At 36.7% G+C, this 17,380-nt stretch overlaps 1 protein-coding gene across 5 annotated transcripts; it reads left to right on the forward strand.

The window, feature by feature from the left end:
* Nucleotides 1-529: 529 nt before the first annotated feature.
* On the forward strand, nt 530-13,017 carry LOC107583362 (CUE domain-containing protein 1-like). Of its 5 annotated transcripts, none has more exons than XM_016269554.1 (12): nt 530-608; nt 4,824-4,994; nt 6,739-7,324; nt 7,414-7,544; nt 9,504-9,630; nt 10,011-10,242; nt 11,109-11,174; nt 11,456-11,545; nt 11,636-11,780; nt 12,024-12,082; nt 12,188-12,260; nt 12,343-13,016. In XM_016269554.1, exons 3-11 carry the CDS (start codon nt 7,016-7,018, stop codon nt 12,256-12,258), a joined length of 1,230 nt encoding a protein of 409 aa, XP_016125040.1. In that variant the 5' UTR covers nt 530-608; nt 4,824-4,994; nt 6,739-7,015; the 3' UTR covers nt 12,259-12,260; nt 12,343-13,016. The 5 variants fall into 5 exon arrangements, with proteins under 5 accessions (XP_016125040.1, XP_016125043.1, XP_016125042.1 ...); XM_016269557.1 differs by having other exon boundaries at nt 11,636-11,729; XM_016269556.1 differs by having other exon boundaries at nt 12,520-13,015.
* The last annotated feature ends 4,363 nt before the right edge of the window (nt 13,018-17,380 follow it).

Here is a 17,380-nt window from a genome sequence, read left to right on the forward strand (position 1 = left end):
TAATGGCAAAGCTGATTTTTATAGCCATTAGCTTACTCCTGTCTTTGGTGTCACGTGATCCTTTAGAAATCATTCCATGTTTATTTGGTGCTCAAGAAATATTAAAAGTTGTGCTGCTTAATATTTATGTGGACACCTTGATACATTTAGGCTTATATTGAAGATTATTTGATGAATAGAAAGTTCATAAAACAGCGTTTATTTGAAATAAAATTTTTGGCTGTTATGTTTGATCAAATTAATTTATCCATGCTGAGTAAAAATATCAATTTCTTTATGATTCTTGATGAATATAATACTTTATAACATATTTTCATAGAATTGAATACATAAATGTATATTTATGTAATAGGGCCTCAGGAGTTGATTTGATCTTTTGGAATGAATGGGATGCTTTACTCACCTGTATCCGCTAGGTTGCTCTTGAGCGCGGTGAGAGGAGGATAATCTGCCCACAGCTCAAGCGCTCAAGAGCCGATAAAGAGCTTCCATCTGACGCGCTGTGAACGCCGCGGTCTGCTGCTGTCACGCACTCAGTATCACGGTTTATGTACAACATGGAGGAATGCAACATCGAGTAATGTGATCAGAGCCGATCTCTTCAGCTGGTAAGCTCTTATCCTCATTCTACTGCTCCTCTCCCCACCAAATGATTTGATTATGCATTTATTTATTTTAAATGAAATACAGAAGCGCTGTTCAGTTATAATTCTATTATTATAATAGTGTCTCTGGTCCATTTATGTCTACATGTAACAATTAAATAATAATAGTAGTAATAATAATAGTTTACTATGTAATACTGTGAGGTATTACTTTTTTGCACGTTTTTTGCTTTCAGAGAAATAGTAGTTTGGTATAAAAAATGTTACTAGAAAAAGTAGAATACTAGGCCTATGTGACATTTTAGGATATGACATTTTCCACAGTAGCCTACTATTTGGTTTCTGTTATAGTGTCCTATGATGTTTGGCCTCCCAAAGGATTTTGGGATGGGATCCATTTACTTCCAAGAGTCTAAGTGACCATGTGCCTCTAATATCTGACTTTATTTAGTCTCATTATATTATGGCTTAAGAGCAGAGATTCTATTAAAGGGATAGTCCACCCAAAAACTGAAAATTCTGTCGTTATTTACTCCCCTCCCCCTCATGTCATTCCAAGTTTTTGCATTGCATTTCTTTCATCTGTGGAGCATAAAACAATATTTTGAAGAATGTTGGTAAACAAACAGTTTCAAGTCCCATTGACTTCCATAGTATTTTTGTCCATACTATGGAAGTCAGTGGGACATGAAACCACTTGGTTACCAGCATTCTTCAAAAGAAAATGGACTATTGGATCCTCTGCAGTGAATGGGTGCCGTCATAATGAGAGTTCAGACAGCTGATAAAAACATCAAGTTTCTTATGAACATGCAACTTTTTGCTTCACAAGATGTTAAATGAGTGACTGGAGTGGATTATTGTAATGTTTTGATCAGGTGTTTGAACTCTCATTCTGACGGCACCCATTCACTGCAGGGGATCCATTGTTGAGCAAGTGATATAATGCTACATTTCTTCAAATCTGTTCAGATGAAGAAACAAACTGATGACCTGAGGGTGAACAAATTTCAGCTAATTATCATTTTTGGATGGAATAATAAGTTGTTATGGTATTTAAAGGTGATGCGCAACTTGATTGCCTCAGTATTAGTCTAAACGGCATTGTGAAAGTACTGGACTGTCACCTCCCCTCTGCACTGTTCCTTCCTGTCCTCTCCTTCTATCTCAGTGGAACCAGGTCAGAAACAAGGACAGTGTCAAAGCCCTGCTCATGCTTTTGGTTCTGTGCACTCTATGCAACTGTTCCCCTTTTCTTTAGGCTGAACATTACAAAAGCCTTTGGGAAAATGCTTAATTCCTTTCAATGCAATCTGCAATAGATTTATTTTCCGTTCTGTTCCTATAAAATTAATTAAAACAAAAATCCTGGAAGTGTGTAAGCGACTGCTGGAATTTATCCTCATGGGTTTGGCCCCATTAGAGCTAATGATTGCATAGTGTAGAGAGGTGCCAGTGAACATTCTGCTACTTTTATACATAGACAGCAGGCGTGTGTTCTGACATAAGCACTAACCCACAGACGACTCCTGTGGTGATAACAGCTCTCCTTGTCAGACACCACAATCTGCCCGCTTGGATTGCACTCTTCTCTTGGCCACTGAATCAGCCAGAAAAGCATCCAAATTTGGCACAGTAATAAAGAAAGGGAGACTGGGATCATTTTGGCAGGGACTGCCTTCTAAATTTCATTAAAACTTTGTTTGTAGCTTATTATTAATGATGGGGCTGTCGTACATATGCCAGCTTCACACTTCTGTCCTGTTCCAAAAGGAGTCATGAAAGATTTGTTCAACCTTTAAAGGAATAGTACACTCAAAAATAATAATTCTGAAATTATTTGTTCACCCTACACTCTTAAAATTCTTTATTTGCTTCTGTGAAGATCCTTTAACATCCATAGAAACTTTCCATTCCACAGAAGGTTCTATATAGTGCAAAAAGCTATTAAATGATCTTCATACCAAGGCAAATAAATAGTTATTTTAGTTATTCACTAAAAGATGAAAAATGGCATTGCTGTAAAAAAAAAACACTTCTGCAACAATTTTTAAGAGTGTAAATATTAAAGTGAACCTGTGTAACAGATTTTCTTTCATAGAACACAAAACGTAAATTTTATGAGAATTAATTACATGTTTTCCATGCAATAACACCAAACAGATACTGAATCTTTTAAGCTTCAAAAGCACAATAAAATAGAATATCTTCTGAAGTCGTATGAATCATTCTATTGAATCAAATCAGTTGATCCAATACATTATGATTGATTCACAAAACATACTGATTCATTTCTTGAGTTCAACTCACTGACTCGTTTTGAAGGCCCGTTCACACAAAGAATGATAACTATAGTTCTACTACGGGGCCGTTGAATGCTTGAATCTGATTGGCTGACGAACGTTCTGAGGCGTGCAATTATTTTCAGGGAAACGCTCGGCGAACGTAGTTCCAGGCAGCTCTCTTGACCGCATTACAGTTCCATATCACTTCGCATAGTTAACTGTAATAACGGAAATTAGCGTACAGTACCAATACAGCACACAGGAATTACTGCAATCACACGTGCTCGCACACGCACACTACGGTCACGCAGTTTGCACAAAAAGGTGTTGTCAGCGCTGCCCTGACGATTTGATCAGTTAGCCTATATAGTGTAGCAACTTAAAGGCTACACATGACATTTCTCACTAGCGAGGTAATAACAGACGCTGCTGCAGAACACTGTTGAGGGACGCACAGAGGTAGCCTCATTCACACAAGCTCTCTTTCTCTTTGTGTCTCTGTCTCTCTCGCTCTCTTTCTAATACCTTCATTAATAACTGCATTAGAATGCTATCAACGGCTCAAGCCTCCATTACCAGCTTTAAAATTACGTTTTGGAACTAGCAAAAGAGGCGTTGGATGAGATGCGGAAGAAATAATCCTACTCACAATAGCGATTTAAGTATAAAAACCGGACGAATCCCTTTAAATATATCATCTGATCGATGTCTTGAGGTGTGGTAACTGTAGTATATGCGGAATAATTGACGACGGGCCCTTGAATTATTCGAAAAATAATGCACACCCGAGGTGGTGATGCGGCCACGACGCGTGCATTATTTTTCTAATAATTCAGCGGCCCGTCGTCAATTATTCCTTATTTATTTAACACTTTATATAGATATAGTTTTAAACATTGTTCTAAGTTTAAAGGAACAGCAGAGTCCACACCATAACGATAACAATATAGAGGATCGATAGGCCTATAGTTGGAATCACCTTCACAATAATTTATTTTTCAGCTAATGAATGATAAAAACATTGATAGCCATTCAGAATATCCTGCTTTAAAGCATTTAAAACAGCAGACAACAAAACTGCAGTGCGCTTGTTATGAACAGAACGTTATTATGCATGTCGACGCTAATAAAGTTATCGTTATAGTTATCGCTCTTGGTGTGAACGGGCCTTTATAGCTTATTACAGGAGAAGTACGTTCAGTATAAATGTAATTCAGCTTTGAAACCAAATGAAAGTGTGTAAATGACGGAATTTTCATTTTTGGGTGAATTCTATGACTTCTTGACCCCAGGTTTGACCTTCACCCAATTCAATTCAGCTTGAGTTTTGTATCCGAAAAGCTTTACACTTACTTTGACTTTCATTGATTTCATATGAGGTGTGTTACAAACAGCAAGATTGATTGAAGCTTTTAATTGGGTTCGGTGCTTTAAACATCACTGCTGTGGTTTATTCTGAGCTTCCTTAATGAATCACTTCCTCCGAGGGTCCAAGACTGTGGGTTTGATAGTCGTGGGGGTTGCCATGGAGACAAGACCAGCAGACTCTGATCACATTGACTGTCCATGATGGCCGTAATTAAAAATAACAAGCTTTCCTGTGTTGCACCAGAACGATGATTGCCCCCATTATGGTGACACCTCCACCGTGCTGAGATCCCTTTCACAATTATCAATCAGATCCTGCTCTGTGTGGCATTCCTCCAGCTCTAATCCATCTCAGTGGGTCACACGGACCCCTGCTTAACCAATATCAGCTCAGCGGGTGTATTAACTATGGATGACGTCAGTCTATGCTGTATGTTATTCACAAGGGCACAGCCGCTCTTCTTCAGAGACACATCACTAAGCTGCTACTGTTCCTGCTCTCGCTGGCGAACTGTGCCAGAGTCTGTGGCTATATTTAGCACTGCCTGTTTGGTTTTGGGTGCAGATTAATGTGGAGAGATGAAAATGGGAGCGAGGGATATCCGAACCTCTCTGATGACGGATTTTATGGAGGAGCCCGCAGCCTGTGATGGGAGCTAAAGGTTTATACTGCTGGCTGTAGTCGCTTCCTGGTGGATCTTTTGGTGTGAGCCTGCATCTCCTCTGCAGACAGACGGTAAGCAGGAAATAGATGCATATATGGGCATGTGAAGCACACTGCACATACGTGAGCATAGTGTCCGATCATGTATGGTGTGAGGGCAAAATGTACCCTTTTTAAGAGTTTAATACCCATCCTGTCTTTTAATGGAAGCCTTGTTTGTTAATGACCCTGATCCATTTGTTGTCCAATGGGGATGTTGTGAGGATTTGCAGCGTTTCTTCATTTGCATGTGTTGTGAGGATTTGCAGCGTTTCTTCATTTGCATGTGTTGTGAGGATTTGCAGCGTTTCTTCATTTGCATGTGTTGTGAGGATTTGCAGCGTTTCTTCATTTGCATGTGTTGTGAGGATTTGCAGCGCGTGTGTTGTCAAACTGATGAAGATGTTTTCTTAATTTGCTGGTGTTTTTTCAATTTGCAAGTGTTTTCTTAAGTTTCAGCGTGTTGAGCTCTCTCGGCCACTGTACCATCCACTGTGTGACTCATGCTATTCATATGTGTGCATAAGTGTGTGCGTTATGATTTAAAATAATACATTTTCTTAAAAAATTCAAATAGATGTAAAGATGTAAATTGAAGATCTATAACCATTTCTATAATTGTTTTGGGGTTGTTCACATGACACATCTGAAACTATTTTAACTACTATTTATTGTATAATATGAATTATATTATATTATTTGATACACTGATGTTAAAGCAAATAAATACTGTACAATCTACCAAAAATCAATAAATAAATATAGGTTAATGCTGTTTTGGGTGCCTTATATTGAGTGTACTGTTAACTAAAAATAAAACAATTAAAAGTAATTTTCATTTATTGAAATAAAGCTGAAATACAAAATATAAATGTCAGATGAAAAACTTACATTTTGAATTACATTATTGCCTTGGCAACTAACTTATGGAGGGCCAAAATACTCAAAATTAAATCATTAAATAAATGTTGTAATATATAAATAAATCGTTAAATATATATAAAATAATTAAATACATATATATGTATTTATTTATTCATTTGTTCATTTATTTATTTATTTATTTGCTCCACATTTCATTTTCAGGGTTACGGTTGTTTGTTGGCACGTCCCGTAACGCTTAAAATTAAATGTGAAGGAAATGAATGAATGAATATTTATTTATTTATGCATTTATTTATGTATTTAAGTATTTAACAATTTATTTATTTATTTCAACATCTATTTAATGATTTAATTGAGTAATTTGGCCCTCCATATAAACTGAAAGAAATAACTAAAAGTATTAAAATAAAGTATTGAATTATTAAAATGACTAAAACTGAAATAAAAATAATTTAAACCTATATAGAAATATTTAAAAAGACACACAAGAAAGACAGAAGCACATAACAATTACTAAAACTTGAAGTAAAATTAAAATAAATACTGAAAATATAAAAACAAAAGTATTTATTCAAAATATTAATAAATACTATAATAGTATAGATGGTAAATAGTACTAAAATAACAGCGTTCATATTCATTAAGAGACTACATGTAATTGTTTTTTTTAACTATTTTCGCAAACACATACATTTAAGTATATACATATAAACATATATATATATATATATATATATATATACAGTATATACATACATACAGTACATGTAAGTATATAAATATTTATAATAAAAATATAAAAAAATATATATAAAGTTTATATCCATGTTTTTTCAACAACCCTTTTGCTGAATGAAATATCAATGGTTAAAATTTTGCTGTTCTAATGTAGGTCTTCAGGAGTGGGCCGCTGTTTGTCCTTTGCTTTGAGGGTGACTGTGAGAGTGAGAGCAAGGCATTCTGGGAATCCCAGCTAGCCCTGAATGTGGTTGAGTCTCAGCTATCAGCAGCAGAAGAAAAGTTTGTCCAATGCTGCCCCTCTATATACAGAAGCTCACCTCCAGGGGCATCATGAGTGGATAACGGGCGTGACCGGAGGCGGTGCATAGGTCAAGGGGTGGAGCTACTGCGGTGGATGGGCAGTTTTGAGTGGGAGGGAGGTGCTATAAATGATGACCAGTCTTTTCCGCCGGAGTAACGCGAACAGTAACCATGGCAGCGGTACGCGAGGGGGTGACGCTGCCTCAGGAGAGCTCAATAGCAGGAGGCCTCCACGTCAGGTCCGGCATTTGGAGTTTAGCCAGGCTATGGACGACTTTAAGACGATGTTCCCCAGCATGGAGCATGAGGTTATCGAGTGTGTCTTGAGGGCCAACCATGGTGCTGTCGACTCCACCATTGACCAGCTACTGCAGATGAGCTTGGACAGCCAGGCCACGGATGACAGCTCGGATTCTGAGGACAGCATCCTTCCAGAGGTGAGTCTAGGAACTTTTATTGAGACCCAGAAGTCTGGCATTTTTAGATCTTGGTACACAAAAGAATCTTCCCATCGAATCTCCTGCAGATCCTGGAGAGAACGCTGGAACCGGACAGCTCAGATGAGGAGCCTCCACCCGTCTACGCGCCGCCCTCCTATGACATGCACATCTATGACAGAAAACATCCCGCAGATGTTCCATCCACACCACCACCCAGGCAAGAAGAACATCTATTCATGGTTCCTATTGGAAGAAATGACTAATGATAACACTAGACTTTAATATGTGAGAGAGATATTGTATCTGCATTCACTTTGTTCAAATGCTTTTTATGTTGACTTGACAACTTTCAGCTACTATTTATTCTTCCTCCTCGTCAAACCAAATCGGCTCAGGCATTTCAGAATGACTAGAACAACATTTGAGATGGTTTACAATGAGATTGGTCCACTAGTTATCCAATCACATTATCTGCTGATGCAAAATCACATAAGATTATTTATTCGGTAAATGTGTTTCCATCAGAGTTCAAGTCGTTTTATTGGATAAAAAGTGTATCCACCATATACTGATCTACAATTCTTCTTTTTTGTCTTCTTCGTCTAAGACCAAATTTGTAACATTTCATATATCGGCGTCATATATCGACCATCGGCTGCCCTGATTTCTAAATATTGTCATCGGCATCGGCCAGAGACAAACCCATATCGGCCTCTATCCTGGAGGGTATTGAAGATGTCATATCACTGGCAAAGCCTAGCAACTACCCTGGGATAACATGCTAAATTATATAATTTAAAGTTTAATGTTAAAATATGCTAAAACACGCTAGCAGCATGGTAACTTTTGCTAGCCAAATGATAAAATATTCTAGCAATATGCTAAACATTAAAACTATATACTACTATATATTATTATTTTTTTCTTTCAGACAACATCAAAAGCCAACATCAAAGTTTGTCCTGATGAGCTTTACTTCTCAAGTTTAGTCTGCTGCTGCAGTTGTGTAAATATTAAAAAAATTTACACTTTCTTTAGTGAATAAATGGTTTCTGTGTCCCTTATTAGTTTGATGTTACTGCATCAAAGCATCAAAGTCTTGAAGACTACATTGTTTGATTATTCAGAGTTATGTCTGTAATCCAAACTGACATCAAAAGCCATGTTTCCATCCAAATTTGATCTTTTAACTCTTGAAAATTTGAATATCGCATGAAACATTTGCGCATCACGTAAGTGTTCAAAAGAACAAAATCACTTACTGGGAAACTGGAGCAAGCATTAATAATAAAAACAAAAGTTGCTGCAACTGGGGAAGCCACTGTAGCTTCTGTCTTCCTACATAATAAATTACTTGCGCCTCAGAGCGCACAGACAAAATGCAATAACAACCACTGTCAGCTTATTTTGTGTTTGGAGGAAGATATCTGATGTTTGGGAATGCGATTGTGTGGGACAGTTTTGTGAGATAACCAAATCATTTTTATGACAGACTTTTGCCTAGGGATTTCAGAATTACTAAAGCAACATTTGAGACGGTGTACAATGACATTGGTCTACTGGTGGATAGTGCACTTTTCCAGTCAAATGATCTGTTCATGTGTTCAGGCATATGTTTTTTGTTGTGCATTGAGGAATTTATTCCACCTCAGTTGAGTGCATACATTTTTATGCACAGATTGGTATCTACATCAAGTGTTTTTTAATGCAATATTACAAAATTCTCATAAAATATATGGATGGAAAATTAGTTGCTGACCTATTAGTGTGTGAACTCAGTAAACAACAGTGTCTTAAAAATGATTTCAATCATGAAAATCCCATCAGGCCTTTCTAATTTCAGGAGTGTGTTTCATAAAAAGAATTTGTTTTCTTTTGTACTCATTATTTTGTCAGGTTCGATGATTATCCCCCTCCTGGGCATCAGCAGGTCAGAGTGCATACATTTTTATGCACAGATTGGTATCTACATCAAGTGTTTTTTAATGCAATATTACAAAATTCTCATAAAATATATGGATGGAAAATTAGTTGCTGACCTATTAGTGTGTGAACTCAGTAAACAACAGTGTCTTAAAAATGATTTAAATCATGAAAATCCCATCAGGCCTTTCTAATTTCAGGAGTGTGTTTCATAAAAAGAATTTGTTTTCTTTTGTACTCATCATTTTGTCAGGTTCGATGATTATCCCCCTCCTGGGCATCAGCAGGTCGGCAGATACAGGAACTGGAATCCACCGTTACTAGGCAACCTCCCTGATGACTTCCTGCGTATCCTGCCTCAGCAGTCAAAAAGTCTTCAGGTGGATTTATAAACCACTAACATATCTAACATAACAAATCGTGGCTAAATATCATGTTTACATCAACAAACATTTAGCCCCAGATTCAAAGAATTAGATTCAGATCCAGATTCAAAATCTGTCCAAATTTGCTCTGTTTATTTACAGAGGCCATATCATACATACTGTATGTATTTTTGTTGCATTTTATGCATACCATTTTTTTTCCAGCCACAATTTCATTCAAAATGACAAACAAAAATCTTCAGTTTACAACAACAAGCATATTACATCTTGATTTGAGGACCTCAGTTAATGTCAAAGCCAATTCATTTGTCTCATGGTTGATTTTTTGACATCATTTCAGTAAAAATATAATTAGCAATTTCCTTCTCTTGCAGCGTTCTCAGAGCAACCTGTCTCAGCCTTCCTCCTCCTCCTCTTCCTCCCTGTCGTCCCTGACGCAGCTTTCGTCCAGCAGCAGTGCCCTGTCAGGTGGTGTTTGGTCATCTGAACAGGACAGGAAGTTGAAACAGTACTTAGAGGATGAGCGAATAGCCCTTTTCCTGCAGAATCAGGAGTTCATGAAAGAGCTACAGCGTAACAGAGACTTCCTCATAGCTCTGGAGATAGGTACACATACACACACATATGTATATGCTGACCTGAATGCGAATTTCATTGTGTTCCATATTGTGATGTACATCTGAGTGAAATGGATTATGGAAAAGGCAAAAATGTAAAGCAGAAAGGGGTCTAAATGATTGGAGAAGACCAACAAACAACACCAGAGAGAACTCTGTCACTTTACCAGAAGATTTGGTTATAACATTTTTTTTTTTTTTTAATTACAAGGCCAAAAATTGTTCACAATACGTGGATTCTATTTTATTTTATTACATTACATTACTATGGGGAACATTTTCAGACATCCCCCCCCAAAGGTTTAGTGAAATGTAGTCAGAAACACATTGCACACTGTCACACTCATTTCTCAAACATACTTCACATAAGATGAAATAATGTATGGATTTCTCCATGTGAGGAAAACCCGTCATTCATATTAAAGAATTCATAAACCAACATTGCATTCAAGCATCTTTTTCACAGTTTTTACCATATTTTGGGTCCCCTCAAAGTCTTGGTTCCTTCCAAGATTTCTTCCACATCTTACCTGCTTTTTGGAATGATTTGTATAATGAATAGCACCATACAAAATAAATTCACAATTAACTGAATTTAGTACTACATGCTTAATTTTAATCCCCATTCTATTTGCAAAAAGATTTGCAGTGTTTTTCATTCTCATATTTGTAAACCATTCCTCCTATCATTCTGCTAAAATGCATTTCAAATAACCCCCAGAGGTGTGTGTGTGTGTGGGAGAACAGCTTTCATTCCTCACTCACTGTGTGCAGTGTTGTGTTGTTCACTCCACTCACTCTGGAGCGGCTGATCTTCACCTGCCCTCAGTGACCCTCTTACCTGCTGTGTTTTAGATCGTCAGAGGTGCGAGAAAACACAGTGTGGTCATTCATCTGCTTGCACGGAGAACTCCGCCGAAGGTAGATTCCCTTCATCTTCATCCATCAGCCACGTCTGCCACACAAACACTGACAGGAAGCTTAATCTGAACCTGTCTGTGCCGACACGTAAAACAAAACTCAGATAACGGCCTACAGGGACCATATTCTACACTTTTGCTGCATTTATTTTTTTTATTATAAGGCTAAATTGTTCTGTTAACCAAAAGATGAAATTTCTGTTATCATCTGCAGAACACAAAGGAGAATTGTAAATGTGAGCAGTCATAAGTTGACACGCTCATGTCTAACTCTTGATGTAGGTGATAATTGTGGCTTGGGGTCTGAGGAGGCCTGTTCATCAGTCTCTGACGATGCCGTATTCCTGGAGAAACTCAAGCACATGGGCAAATGTAAGAAAACACAGACCTGAAGTTTAACAGCAAACTCATGTAATGGCTTGAGCTCTCGCCCCTTTCTGACCGCTGTATTATTACCTACAGCTACAAAGAAGAAGCTCTTTGAAATTGCTAGATCATTCTCGGAGAAGACCAGAAGAAAGAAGTCCAAAAAGCGAGCTCTGTCCAAACACCAGTCATATCCTCACATGTCCAGCCCTGACAGTCGCTGCCTGGAGTTTGCATCTATGTGTGTTGTGTAGAGAAGGACTTCTTATGTTTGTATTTCTAGATCTTTCTTAGTCTAGCTATTAGTTTCAATGTAATGTGTGTCTAAATCTGATTATTTGATCTGCTTGTTGTAATGTGTATTGTATGAATTAAACGGTAAACTTTTCAAAGTTAAAAGTGCTAGTTTTAAAGTACATCTTAGAAGCTATATGACACTGTGGTATTAAAGTTGTAGTGTGTTTGGTCCTTGACTTCTTCTCAGTCTGGGCTCTGCAACCTCCACCGTCAATCTCCTGGAAGAAGTAGAGGGTCCGCCATCGGGTAAATATTCTCCTTATCTAAATGCAAACATGAACTGTATTGGCACTGCATAAATGTATAACATTTGGTGAAACCTTATAAAGTGAATATGTGTGTGTCTATAAGCCGAGGATGACAGCCAATTTAAGAGACTCTCAGGAAGAGAGGAAGGAGAGGAGTCAAAGGAAGTGATGTAATGGTAAGCACACACAAACACACTAAACATCCTTAAATCATTGGACAAATTTAGATAATTAGCACATATTTTTATGATCTCTCAGAGATGGATGAATCCTGGCTGGAGCAGCCAGTGGTTTCTGCTTTAGAGAGCTTGTTTCAACAGCTCTGAAGACTGAAGAATCATGAAGATTGAGATTTTACTCATTAGTTTCCTGCCATGCTTAGTTAAACCTGAGCCATAAAAATAGTTCTATATTGTTTGTAAAATTCTGGTTCAGCAGTCTGGTTTCTGATGAGGTGTAGCAGATCTGGTGGTGTTTAGAAGAATGCTGTGTCGGGACAGTGCTCATGCTGTGCTGGGGCCTCAGGACTCAGGACATCCACAAGCACAAATCCTCATTGCTCAGCTTGATAAGAAAATCTGTGTTTATCTCAGGAGAATTGAAACGGCCCTGGAGCCCATGTACAGTTCCTGCCATGTTTATAGATAACGCTCTTTCCATTTCTCATGATCTTATTTGATAGGTATTACTTTGATAACTGTGTGATTGATTAAAAAATAGTTATCAGATTTAGTTGCGATGTTTTCAACCAACTCAATGTGAAATCATGCTCAAGACTTTTTTGAAAATTCTGCTGCTTTTCACCATTCATTCCTAAAATGAACAGTCCTATTTTATTCTTAGTGTTAAGTAAGGTCTGGTTGTGTGTATTGACACTGGTATAGTAATTATTAAAACTAATTTGTAATTTTCACATTTTAGAGCTGTCCGCTCACTGTAAATTGCTATTGATTTTCAGAGGATCATTTTGTTTGTTATTAAATAAATTACATTTTGAAATCAGCACGTCCTTGTTTGTCCTTTGATTATTCGTTTCCAGAATGGATGAAACTTTTCTTTTGCACAAATTTACTCAAATATTTAGAATGTGAAACAGTTTTGTTTCAAAACGAAGAACCAGTAGAGGACGTTATGTGCCAAAAGGCCAACCCTTATGAAAATGAACCATGGTTTTACTATTAAAAAAAAAAAAAAAGGTTACTATAGTTAAACCATGATAACCACAAATCAACCATGGTTTTGCCACACTAACCGTAGTTTAACAATGGTATTAGTAGTAAAACTGTGGTTATACAAATAGTAATCAATTCACCAAAAATTGTTACTGCAGTTTTAATATAATAAAACCATGGTTGATTAAAGGACTTTTCACATTTATAAAGTATCATAACATAGCATAACAAATCTTTCGGCCAGTGTTTAAAAAGACATCAGATTTATGAAAAGGGGTCTTATTGCGTAATAAACATAGCCTATCGATTTAGCCAGTCTATTAATGAGTATGATTATGGGATATAGTAATGTAGTGGGCTGAGGAGGGATGCTAGGATTTAAAGGCTCACATAGACATTTTTCTCCTCAGTAAAACGTTTTACACATAAAGAAATGAATAGCACTTCACACAAAATATCTTTGAAATCACAATTTACAATAATGGGGGCAGACGTTTGGTCACATCATGACAAACTGAACACTCACTTTATCTTGATAGGTTCCCTTTTATTAAACACTTTTCACTTATGGAATAAATGTATAATTTTTGACTATTTTACGATAGCCTCGGAAAATGAAAACCTTTGCTTTTGCTTGATGCTGCGCTAGGTGTCAGTATTACCAAACTGTGTGCGTTAAGCTAATCAGCATCAAACCACTCTAATATAGACATATGCACGATACAGAGAGGTTGATAGAAATGTCTGCCTATTTTAGTTTAAAGTAATTGTTGGCACTGTTGACCTCGATTGTTTGTGACACTTTATTTTCACTGAGCCATCATATTTGACCTATAATAAACATGATGAACAAGCTCTGGAAAGTGCTGTAACTGTCCAGCAGATGGAGCTATACACCAGTGCCTTGCTGTACAATGTTTGTTTATCTCAAACACAATCTGATTTTTCTTTTCAGTCATAATCTGTCATTACTGTGATAGATGACATTTATTTGGTTATCTTATCAGGAACAGCCTAAACACCTGTAGGGCCTCTGAGAGAGAGAGCTGTGCTTTGGGTGTTCACGTGTCCGAGTGTTTCTGCTCATTGTCTGGTGTCTGCAGATTGGGGATTTATTTATAGCCATGTCTGTCTACCTCAAAGCCCCATAATGCACCACTCCCAGATCCTGCGACTGGTGGCCTTTTTACCTAGGTCTCGAAAATAATCTCAAATCTGATCCCACAAAGCATAAATGGAACAAAAGCACACACCGCACCACCTGCCCCGCAGACACAAACCGTCTGAAATGTGACTGAAAAGACGTGTCAGTCGGGTATTTACTGAAAGCCTGTGTCACGGATGATCTCTGCCATCAGATTCCCTACAATCCAATTTAATCTGCTGTATCCTGGGAAGGGATTCCTCAGGCTGACCAATAGAGTGTGAGTATCATGACGACATAGCAGTAGCCAGGTGGAAGCCACACTTTGTCTGTAGTACTTTTGTAGGCTTTTTTTGGCTTAGTGCACTGAAACGTTCTCACATAATTGATTTAGAACCTGGTTTAATTTCAATTTTTGTTTAACCAAAGAGATTTAAGAATGCAGTAACGTCAGATATAATACTAAAACGTATCATAATAGCTTGGAAAGAGGTCGTGGTATGGTTGGTTTTTGGATGAAATAAACTCTCATATGACGGCTCTTCTGTCTGCATGGAAAGGTCAAGTTTCTACAAGAGGTTCATGCGGTCATCAGCATACAGATGTTCACCTGACACTCTTGACTGGTGAGAGAAACAGCTTGAAGAAAATGCTGGAGTTAATGATGACTGTTTGGTTCATTTCAAATTCAAATGTTAAATGTATATCTATTTAAACTTCTGCACTAGCTTTATAACTACTCTTGATTACTCTTAAAGGGATAGTTCATCCAAAAATTACACATCTGACATCGGATACTTACCCTTATATAAATTCAGACATAATGTAACTAAAATTTAAATAAATAACAAATACAAATAATACAAATCAAATGACAGTAGTTTATCAGTAATCCTAAAAAATAACAACGACTTACTTACACATAGTAAGAAATGGTTATAAAAACTGAAACAGAAGCGAAACAAGTAATAGGAAAGAGGAGAAATAAAAAGCGATACTTATTGTATCGTTTGTTGTATATTGTTTATGTTGTTCCAAATGACTTTTTTCTGCAGGACACAAAAGATATATATAGTAAAAAATATTACTAAAATAACATTGCTTTGTATGAACAAAAACAGTTTAAATATTCTGATATTTGAAATTAAAGTCATAAAGATTTGGAAAGATCTGAGGATGAGTAAATAATGACAGACTGAACTGAACAACCCCTTTAAAATGTGTATTTTTGTATTGTTCTTACTTTATGATATTACTTGTGCTTGTTCATTTTAAGTGACAGTTTATAAAATTGCTTGTTAAATGAATATATATATATATATATATATATATATCCCTGTTACATTGTAATGAAGGATTTTAATCAGTCTACTGGTGTGAGATGAGAAAACATGCTCATATATTGTGCATGTGTGTGCTTCTAACGCTATAAATGCTCAAACGTCTCAGATCAAATTTGAACAGGAGACACCTGGACGGTTTACATACAGATTGGGCTAGTGGGCCAACACCTGGAAATAAACTATGCAGAAGAAATCGATATTGATCACAATGTGTGAAAGAGATGAAGGAGATTTCTGGACTCTTTTTTAATACATTACACTCATGATTAGACTTTAAGGCCTTGTTTTACTCAACTGCGACTTTCTTCATATTTGCAAATTGAGACTTCTTTCTCATTATTTGAAGATTACCGGTTTGGACTATAATCCATCCATGCAAACCGAACCTCAGCGGACACCTAGAATAATGTTCTGTCTCTGAGATGTGTGTGTATGTGTTGAAGGGGAGGATGTAGAGTGTTATGCAGCACGCAGATGGAGAGATGGAGGACAGATGGAAGGATAGAGAAAGAGAGTGAGATGGAGGACAGATGGAAGAGGAGGTGAGGTTTGGAGAGTGACTCAGTAGTCAGATTGAGCGTTTGATGTGAGGGAACATCACACCCTCACAGTGAGATGAGAAATCCTTCTAACCCCTTTACATTTTAATAAATGTGATTAAACATGCTAGTGCTTGTATGGAAGCACAAGGCAAGCAAAGGGGTGAATTTCCACCTTCATTTATTGCATTCTAGACCCTAAGATGTGAAAGTCCCTCTGTTTGAGCCGAGGACACCCTAAGGAAAGAAAAACCACGAATAAAATCCCATTTATATTGCAGTTGTTTTTCCTAAACAGTATTTTTAGGAACAAATATGAGTTTTGGTTTGAGTCTTGTGCTTCACAGATGTGTCTTGTAATTTTGGACGTGTCTCCTCAGAAGAGATCTCAACAATGTGTTAAACTGTGCTCAGATTTGCCAAGATATTAAATATCCTGCTTTTTATTTCCAAGAGACCATATATGACACAGTTTGAAGTCGTATCATGAAGAGGACTTCCTGGACGTTTCAGATCAGGGATTTGGCCATGACAACTTCCTTTCCTTTTTAAAAACACACCAAAATATCTGACACCACAATTCAGCACATTTTATGTAAATATAAACAAAGAGTTTACAAGTACATTGATTTCTTCAGTGTCCTCTACGATTGACTGCATGTGCAGTTAAATAGGTAAAAACAAAATTATTTTGAAATATTCCTAGTTCCTATTTATTTATTCAGAAGTTTTCTCTTAGTCGTTAAAAATCATGTATAAGGTTGTAATCACATTTTGTAATCACATTTACAAACTTACTTTACAAAACTAATTTAATATGTCAAAAAATAAATTTAAAACATAATTACTGGTTAAAGTGTCTTTTCTTAATAACAGGATCCAACAGTTCTCTACAGAGGGAATATTATTCAAAATATGAATTAAGTACTTTTTAAAAGTACTTAATTCTTAGTTATTAAAGCAAACAGACATGGTAAAAAAACTGAATAAAAATATATTATGTAGGCTATAACAATAAATGAAATGTCTAAATTAGTTTTAAATAACTTTTCATTTTAAAAATCTATCTTTTATTCAGAAGTTTTCTCTTAGTCGTTA

Source organism: Sinocyclocheilus grahami, unplaced genomic scaffold (genome assembly GCF_001515645.1).
Source record: "Sinocyclocheilus grahami isolate Dianchi unplaced genomic scaffold, SAMN03320097.WGS_v1.1 scaffold53.1, whole genome shotgun sequence".
Lineage (NCBI taxonomy): Eukaryota > Metazoa > Chordata > Actinopteri > Cypriniformes > Cyprinidae > Sinocyclocheilus > Sinocyclocheilus grahami.

What these genes read in the sequence shown, in the direction of transcription:
- LOC107583362 (XM_016269555.1), top strand. Translation starts at nt 7,016, where the DNA reads ATGATGACCAGTCTTTTCCGCCGGAGTAACGCGAACAGTAACCATGGC. An exon ending in CCATCCACACCACCACCCAG is followed by an intron (nt 7,545 to 9,503) that starts GCAAGAAGAACA and finishes TCATTTTGTCAG; the next exon opens with GTTCGATGATTATCCCCCTC. An exon ending in AGCAGTCAAAAAGTCTTCAG is followed by an intron (nt 9,631 to 10,010) that starts GTGGATTTATAA and finishes CTTCTCTTGCAG; the next exon opens with CGTTCTCAGAGCAACCTGTC.